This window comes from Delphinus delphis, chromosome 13 (assembly GCF_949987515.2).
Source record: "Delphinus delphis chromosome 13, mDelDel1.2, whole genome shotgun sequence".
Lineage (NCBI taxonomy): Eukaryota > Metazoa > Chordata > Mammalia > Artiodactyla > Delphinidae > Delphinus > Delphinus delphis.
In genome coordinates, this window is record NC_082695.1 from 87,062,378 (window position 1) to 87,071,734 (window position 9,357).

Here is a 9,357-nt window from a genome sequence, read left to right on the forward strand (position 1 = left end):
GCCTGGCACGACTGGGTACCCTGACACATAAAGACCTTCCTTATTTCTCAGCATGTTTATTCTTCACTGTCTACATTGTTAGACTTTCTGCAGCCCTTCACAGAGCACCTGGATTAGATTTTAGTCCTTCAGTGTTCAAAAAAAGCCTAGTTTATTGTTACATCCTTCTTGGGTCCTCTCTCTCCTGCTCTGACCATCCAGCCTCACATCCCCACACCTGGACGCAAGGCGGACACTGTCCAGCATAGGGGCTGAGGGATGGGCACCCCTCAGCAATGGAGGAGGAGCCCTTCGACTCCAGGGTCGTACACTCTTTCGCTCTTGATTTTTGTCCCGTGAAGATTTTTTTTGCTAGAAGTGCCTTTTTCTAAATGCTGGGGGAGGAAGAAAAAGGCAAGTCATGAAACTGTGCAGTGTCACAGAGGCTCACCCTTGTTCGGCTGACACCTGTTGAAACATCCTTCTTTGCTGACACATCCTTAAGAAAAAAAATTTGTTGAATGCATTGAAATTGGGAACTTTTTTTGATAAAGGAGAAATAATAATAAAAAAACCTATAGATGCTTTATAAGACCCAGCACGAACGCGACAAGGAGCTACATTTGCACAACTCCTTGCACAAATTTGTACATTCTGTGCATTTTTCTCTTGGGGATTAATGGTGGGAAATACCATATAGTTGAACGTTTCCCAAGCTTCCAGAGGTAGCAATCACCTGGAAGAGCAATAAAAAAATAAAGATTCCCGGGCTTCCCTGGTGGCGCAGTGGTTGAGAGTCCGCCTGCCGATGCAGAGGACACGGGTTCGTGCCCCGGTCTGGGAAGATCCCACGTGCTGCGGAGCGGCTGGGCCCGTGAGCCGTGGCCGCCAAGCCTGCGCGTCCAGAGCCTGTGCTCCGCAACGGGAGAGGCCACAGCAGTGAGAGGCCTGCGTACCAAAAACAAACAAACAAAAATAAAGACTCTTGAGTGTGTCCCTTGGGGAGTCGAGTTCCATGATGTCTCTGGATACCCGCAGCATCTTCTTTGTGCCTCTTTTGAACCCTATTTCCTTGTCTTCTTTTATGGGCCTGGGAAATTATGATTATACTCTTCTTAAAAAATAGAATGTCCATCCAGTAGGTACTCACGGGATAAATAAAGTCACCAACCCCAAATGCAACGCCAGGGTGCTAGGGGTAAGTCTAGCCCTACCTTCCTTCTCAGTGATGAGCCGACGCCCTGCCGTGATGAGCTCCGGTATGGATGGACATGGGGGAGGAGGGTCTGAAAGGCGTGTGCACGTTTGGAAGCCATTTTCCACAATGTCAGCGTCACGTGCCTGGAACTCTCCAGAGGATGAAGAGATAGAATAAATCCAGAAGGCAGATTGGCAGCTCATAAAGGGTCGTGGAAGAACGAAGACGTGTTAATGTCTGAAGGGAGGTCTAGGCCACGGTGTTCCCAGATGGTCAATGGGCTGCATATCGCGCTGTGGGTCTCAGCTTGACCATGATCCTTTGGGGGTACCCCGATGACTGTCACTGCATTAATGCTGGGGACAGGCTTTCTGGTTTCCAGGATGCACATTTGAGGCTCCCAACACATTCTTGTGTTTCTGTCCAGGAGAAGGAATATCTCCGATCATCAAATTAAATCCAACAAATATTTATTGAGGTCCAGTTACGTGTGAATCATTGTGCTGGGCTTGTAGACATGAGGAAAAGAGGCAGCCATATCCTGGTGGAGCTCACAGTTCAGTTCAGAAAATAAACTTCAGAATTCCCAGGAACTCAGATCGTTTTGGGCATGTATTTTGATGTGTACAATTATTTGTAGAACAACAGCAAAAGAGGAGATCCAACAGGATATATACCTTTATATTGACGGTTTCCTACTGCCTTCACTGAAAGTGGGGTCCGGCTGCTCGTCGCTCAAAAGCCAATAAAGGGGCCAGTGGTGGAAAGGAAAGTTTGCTTTATTTCGGAGGCCGGCACCTGGGTGGGGGGAGGGTGGACTCATGTGGAAAGGCCGACTCCCCGCGCACTGACGCACAGTGGGCAAGAGCTTCTATAGGCGGAGGGAGGGGCTACATACAGAGACAGCGCAGACAGCTCTGACAGCCATCTTGAAATTTGTCGTCGGTGTTCTGACCAGCATCATCTTGATTGCTTTAAGTACAGCTAATCTTCCGTTCCAGGGTTGGTTTGTTCCCATTTCTTTGAGACCAGTTCGCAGAATTGTGGCAGCTTAGGTCATGGCTGCGGTCTGGTCATCACGTAGTTTAACTTCTTCCACCTGGTGGGGCTTTCAGTATCTATAAAACAGCTCAAAGGACATGGCTCAGAATATTACCTAGAGCCCTTGAGGAGGAACTAAAGGTCCTTGACTTTGCTTAATGACTGCACTATTATCATTTAGTCTTGCTGGACTGTTTTCCTTTGTTTCTGCATTTTCTCACTTCTCTGATTAAACTTATTCTTTGGCTAAAGTTTTTCCACAGACAAAAGGCAGGCTGAGGACATGGTGGGCAAGGACCAGAGGGTCCTGCTTCTTTTCAAGAGGAGAATGGCTACTTGTAGACGGTAGGCCTTTTCCTCAGTAAGAGGGTGACCACGATTAGAGAAACCAAACCAGGGTTATCACCCGGGAATGAGACAGCCGGGGTGGAAGTGGAGGCAGTGGCAGCTTGAAGGTGCCCTGGAAGCATTCAGAGGGGAGAATTTTGGGGAAAAGGTACATTTAGTAGGGAATCTGTGTTCTACAATATAATTCGTTGCCTCTTTGATCTCCCCTCTAGAAGTGCTTGTAAAAGAATCATTTCTCAGTGATGTCTTATAGGAGTGGATTTTCTTGTTGAGGAGGAAGAGAATTGCTGAGCTCTGCTCCAAGGCAAGTACGGGAAGAAAACCAGACGTTCTCACTTACATAGACACTATCCGCATAAGTACCATCATTTGTTCCACTCGGAAATATATAAAAACACATGCAAAGGGATAAACTCCGTGCCATCAGAAGGTCCAAAGTACGTTTCTAGAATTGGAGATTTTTGTACAAACTCTAATGGAATGATCAGTAATAGAACGAAGGCTCATTCCTCACGGAACAGCAAAATTCATTTTATCTGAGAAAAGAATTCCGGGGAGTTTCATTATAAATTTTCCTTTGTGCAAAGTTCTGTTTTCTGATTGACGTTGGCCGTGGGTCCCTACTTAAGGCTTGTTTAAAATCTGGTGTCTGGGTTCAGATACAGGCTCCAGTGTGGTCTTGGAAACAGCTCTCCTAAGTTGTACTTCTTCAGAGGCTGCGAGCCAGAGCTCTTTATAAATTAATTTAGAATACTTCCTTTTTCTGTTTTGCAAATCACCATGGTTAAAAATGGATTAAATGGATGTCATCAGGATACTCGAACGTTTAACCCGCTCTTGAACTGAGAGGGTGCTGTTACTTCTCCCATGCCCTCTGACACAACAGAAATTCCATAGAATGATCTATTTCACAAACAACAAAGTAGAGAGAAAGACGACTGAAAATCACCGACTTTGGTTTTGTCTAGACTTCTGACTCCAAATTGAATAAAAACAATGAGGCTTTGTAGAGTCAGTGAGTGTCCCTGAAGGGGGGGTGGGGAACTCCAGAAGCCCAGGAAAGCCCAGTACCCACCCCCGCCGGGATATCAGCTACCACCCACCCTGAGCCACACTGCCCCTTCCCACCCTCGAGAGAGAGTCAAAAATACGGGTGGAGGTGAGCATTTTTTTTCTTTTTTGCTCTGTTCTTCTTCTGGGAGCTGGGCACGCTCTCCTCTGGGAGCTTGTCGTCTGCGCCTGGAGGAGGCTCTGGCTCAGAGGCCCCTGCAGCTCCCAGACAGGGAGGGACAGGAGGGGAAGGGAAGCAGTGGACTCAGGGCACGTCCCCCCTCGGGCCTGAGTCCCCTAGGCTGCCTCTGGGGGGCGGGGGTTCCTGCACCAGCTGGTTGCGGTGCCCGCAGGGCTTTTCCTTGTAAGGAGGGAACCCGCGGGGACAGGGGATACCTTTGGCAGAACTGGAAGTTCTCTCTCGATTTTGAAATTAAGAGGTTGAAAGCATCAGCAGGTACAGGAGCCAGAGAGGAGGTGAGGACAAGACGGGAGGGTGGCCAAGGCCCCACGTACTGACCAGGGGACCCCGGGGCCGCCAGGGAAGCTGAGGGCCGCTGAGCATGGGGACCAGGTGTTATCGAGGACCCCAAGCTTCGCGGTGACGTCTTGGCCGTTCAGGGCACACGGCCAAGAAGATGTGGACGGATCAGCCCAGGCTTGGAGTTCTGCCTGCTGCTCGTGATAACAGGCCCGCGGGGCCAGGGGTTGGTGAGAACAGCTGTATCTGGATTTTCACGGGGCACATGTGCGATCACCAGATGACGTGTGCTGATTTCACTTTGGAGAATCTTCATTTCAGCGCCGTCTGCGTTGACTTTTCTCCAGTCTTGATATTTAGAGCATACACGGGCTGTTGGAACACACCTTTAGAGAAAGGCACTGTGAAGTTGGAAAGGGGAAGTGTTCCGCAGGGATCTGGGAGAAGGAAGCAAAGCTAAGCCCAACGAAGGCCAGAGCCACGGCTCCCCCCGTCCCGGTCGGGTCCAGGATCGGCGGGAGGCTTAGCCCAGGCCAAGCGGGCAGGGACACAGGTGTGTGAGGCACCGGGCAGTTTACTCTGGGCATCTTCTTCTTCCTCCCGGGAGGACCTCGGCCTCCAGGACCCCGAGTCTCCCCCTGCATCTCCCACTGGGCCTTCACGTACCAGGTGCTGCTACATCTTTGCTGAACTGAATTCCACTGGAGGAAGCTTCTGGAGAATTTTCCCAGAAACGAGAGGGGGGGCAAAGGGACGGACATTTGACCAGAGAGGCACATTTTCTGGAAGGTTGTGGAAATGAACAAAGAACCTCAAGGAAGTCATCTTGCCCGTAAAATTCTGGGCGTACGGTTCATGCTCACCCAGTGCCTGGCACTCCTCCCTGAGGGCTGTGCTGTGAGCATCTCTAGAAGCATGAGAGCAAAGCGTAGGCTACTGCCTGATGTTTCCAAAGAGGCTCTTGTTCCTTTCTGATTGGCTGTCTTAGTGCTTCTGTTTCTAAAACACTTACCATTTTTTGAGAATCCAATTTATTTTTTTCTGTGGAAACAAGCATATTCAAAAATTCTAATTACCTCTACTAAAGTGGCTAAAATTCCATTTAAGACCATAGTTTGCTTACCTAAATGCATGGGGTAAGCAGCGATTACATTTTATGTGAAGTAGCTGACCTTTTACATGCACAAAAGCGTGAGGGATGGATAATCCTTCTCAGAGCCCTGAGGTTCCTCAAAGATGTGGAGCAGGAAAGCAGGTTGAAGAATCAAAGCAGAAATGGCCCAGCTGGCTGATGTCCAGTGAATCCAGAGGACTGAATCTCGCGCGGTGGAAACCAGAAGTCAGGCGGAGCAGAGGAACGATTTCTCCCGCCCCCTCCCCCATTTATCTCCCGTCTGACCCTCCTGATTTACAGCCAGGACTTAGGGGAGCACAGAACATAGGGTAGATGGAAACTGTCAGGCAGGGAGCCTCGACCAAGTCCCCATATGATGGAGAATTTCTCTCCGCTGTGACACTGAGAAACGGCCTTGGCATGCAGGAAAGAGAAAAGACCACGGTGTCAAAATAAAACCTCCCGAGTAGTGTCTGAGATTTCAATTCTCAAATGCCCGAAGAATTAGTAATTGCTTTACTGTTGAGGAATGAGATCTGACCAACACAGTTCAAGGTCACCGGGAAGCTCCGAGCATCTGAGGACAGTTGACTCACGCTCGCCAAGACCACAATTGCTTGGAAAATTATTTCACCCAATAGCATCTGGCCTTTATGAATATGGATACATTATGTTTTTTAGTGAACTTTAATGCAGAAAATACACGAAAAGATTTGTACAACATTTCTGGTGTTTTGAACGAATTGGAAATTGAGTACTCATAGGGAACACGTTTTCCATCAGTTGTATATGTGTGACCTAATTTATAACAATAAGTACGATATCTATTTAGTCTATGAATATCTGATTATGGTTAATGTGGAAAGATACAGATTGACTCTTGTCCAGTTAGATCGGAGGGCGCTGGGCTTCTCGGCAGAGAAAGCCTTGCACATTGATACCCCACCTCTCAAACTGCATTTGCCGCCCCTGGGCTTGACCCGTGATGCTAATGAAGTTCGTGGCGAATGACAAAGCAAGCGAGCGATAGCGAAAGTGTTGGAACCAAAAGGATGCTGTTGTGTTTTTTTCAGCATCTAATGTGCATGGCTTTGAGTGAAGACGACAAAGTGAACAGGGACACTGAATAATTCCTTCCTAAATGGCCTGTAAAAGTCCTTTGAAATTGTCAGAAGAAAATAATACATTTCTTAGCAACCGCAGTAAAATGCAAGAAATTAAAAGACTTGAAATTCTCAGAAACGACCCACCCCAGTTTCCTATGGGTACGTTAAGAACGGAGGCCGCTCCACACAGAAAGTGCTGGTTTTCTCAGTTCATCTGAGGAACTGAAGTCTCTCCCCAGTCTTGTCCACTCCAGGGCATGTTCAGTTTTAGGCTCCATTTCCAGCAAATTCCTCTGCCTGGTGAGCAGCAAGCACTTCTTCAGCCTGGGGCTTGGTTACTCTCATCTACCTGCTCGGCCTTCCCCCCAGGGCTGGACAGGAGCCTCTGCACCTGAAGGGTTTGTGCTGAAGCCTAGGTCGGTCAGCGTCCAGCCGCCCTGCAGTGCCGGGGTCGGGAGGGCATGAGGATGAGGGTGCGGGCAGTGGGGGAACGGGAGAGGAAGCACAGGAGAGAAGGAAGTGGTCCTGCTGCGGAGGATGAGGGAAAGCATCTCGGGTGTAGATTTCCTGTAAGAAGTAGCACCTGTGATGCAGATGCAGAGAGCAACGCCATTTACCGAGGTCCAGGTATGCGCCGGGCACTGCCCTACCCTCCATATACATATGGCATCACTTCATCGTATCAACGAGCTTTTGAAGTATCCGCTCTTGTTGGGGCTGGAAATTCACATTTGAGTTGTCTGATTGCATGATGGAGAAAGCGCATCCCAGACAAGGGGAGCTGAGAGCGCGGAAACGGAATTCAGCGCGTCCATTGTGGACACCTCAGACGGCAGGTGTGACCGGAAGGCAAGAGTACTTTTTTATTAGAAAGTATAATAATGCTTAGTGCATTGGCAAATTAAAGGGGGAAAGACGGCACTTATATCTGAAGCATAGGTTCTAATTCAGCAGCCATTTCTAATAAAAACTGTTAAATAAAAGAGGAGTGGAGGGAACTTGCCTACGTGGGCTGAAGGCTAAGGTAAGTCACCCGTAATCATAACATGAGACCAGCAGTTCTCACCTGGGCTGCACATCTTCTGATCCCCCCGAGAGGCCACCCACGGGCCAATTGCAATCAGGGTCTGTGGAGGTGGGAGCCAGGCATCCCTGTCGGCTGAAATCTCCTCACGTGATCGCTGTGTGCAGAGGAAACTGAGCAGGGATGGTCTGGTGTGTGTGTGTGTGGGGGGGGGGGGGTGAGTCCGAATGGCAGCAGCATCAAAACCGGGGGGCTTTTCAGTCTAGGGTGTGAGCCAAAGCCAGGGTCCCGAGTTCCCCACTGTGGGTCCGTGCAGGAGTCAAACCCAGGAGGTGGCCCAGGACATCCTGATTTGTGTTACTGGGATGTGAGTCAGTTGGTTGAGGGTTAGAAACACTCAGGCAGATTTCATCCAGGGCTCTTGGGAGCATCACTGCAGGAACCACAGCAGGGAGGGACCCGGCCAGGTGGAAGGCTGGACCGTGGGCTCGGCACTTGGAAACGTGTCCCCTGTACAGAAAAAAAAACAAAAAAACAAACAAACAAAATAACAAACAAAACACAGTTCATTTCCAATTCTACCATGCAGCTGAACAGGCTGTGGCTTCACTGATGCCCGTCACGAGGATTAGAGGACTCCCGGTCCCGGGAGTGCCGGGCCCTTTTATGCCTGTGGGATTTATCTTGACTCCTACTTCTACTTCTGTGACTACGCCCCTCAGAGCGCCCACTGTGCCGGCTGCAACGTGCGTGTGAGCTTCGACCTCCGTCTCTATGTCTGTTCCTGTCTTCTCGCTCTTCCCTCCTGCCTGATGACTTGTGTTCGTGCTTGGGCTTCTTCTTCCTCGGCTCCCGGTCTCGGTCCTCTGCTCCACCACGGCAGGTCGTCCTGATCTCAGGGGAGCTGGGCTGGGGCTTCCACACCTCCCTGGACTCCGACTTCTGACCCCTCTCTGAGTTCTTGCCACTGTGCTGTTTAGAGCCAAGGTCACCCTTTTCCTTTATCATCTTGCTTCTGGGCGATGAAGAGGAGGCTGGCTGCTCTGCCTGTACCTCCTGGTCAGTCTTCTCTTTTTCTTTCTTTCTTTTCTTGGTTTCCTTTCTGTCTTTTTTGTGTTTTCTGGTGGGTCTGTCATCTTCAGAGCCCTCAGATGAACTCAGTGAGGGAGTGTGCGCCCCGCAGCCCCTCTCATGCAGCTCTCTGGTCACATCGTCCATTTCTTCTGAGTCCGTAGGAGGCCGATAGCGAGACACATGATCCACTCGGATAGCTCTTCCTTTGATCTTGATCCCATTAAAATTGTCAACAGCCAGAACTGTGCTCCTCTGGTCTTCATAGCAGAGGAAACAGAATCCTTTGGATTTCCCAGTCTTCTTGTCCCGTACCAAATTAATGTTAACAATTTCGCCATATTGTGAGAACACACAGATGATGTCCCCTTCAGTCAGCTCGTAAGGAAGCCCTCCCAAGAAGATCCAGGCGCTGTCCTTGTACTCGGAGTGCCAAGACGCCTTCTCTGCTACCCCCAGCCGGAGATCACGCTCATTCAGCTTGGTGATCAGCTTAACTTTAGTTAAAGGGTTCATCTCTGCGGGTTCACGCTCAGAAGCTAGCAACCGACTTCACGCTCAGAACCTAGCAACCGACTTCAGGCCCAGAACCTAGCAACCGACTTCACGCTCAGAACCTAGCAACCGACTTCACGCTCAGCACCTAGCAACCGACTTCCCGCCCAGAACCTAGGAAGCGACTTCCGGGAGAAGCCGTAAGACGCATGCGCAGCCCCGGCGCCACGCGCCCATTGGTCTCCAAGGAGCTTGCGCCGTTGATGAGTTTACGCTTAAGGAATAGTGTACTTAAAGTCTTGTGTTTATTGGGAGTTGTTTTAGAAATCAAGTGCGGATGCTTTTTGAATTTGTATTGTGGTCTTTGCTTAGAATTATTATTTGATTTTACAATGACTTTACATATAGATGCCTATTTCAGTACAGCTATGAAAATCTGCACTTTTTTGA

General features: G+C 49.4%; 1 protein-coding gene across 1 annotated transcript; it reads right to left on the minus strand.

Moving 5' to 3' along the window:
• Positions 1-7,854: 7,854 nt before the first annotated feature.
• LOC132436675 (RNA-binding motif protein, X-linked 2-like) lies at positions 7,855-9,118 on the minus strand. The gene is made up of 2 exons (XM_060029579.1): positions 9,082-9,118; positions 7,855-8,951 (listed from the first exon to the last, which is right to left on the minus strand). Exons 1-2 carry the CDS (start codon positions 9,116-9,118, stop codon positions 7,948-7,950), a joined length of 1,041 nt encoding a protein of 346 aa, XP_059885562.1. The 3' UTR covers positions 7,855-7,947.
• Positions 9,119-9,357: the final 239 nt, after the last annotated feature.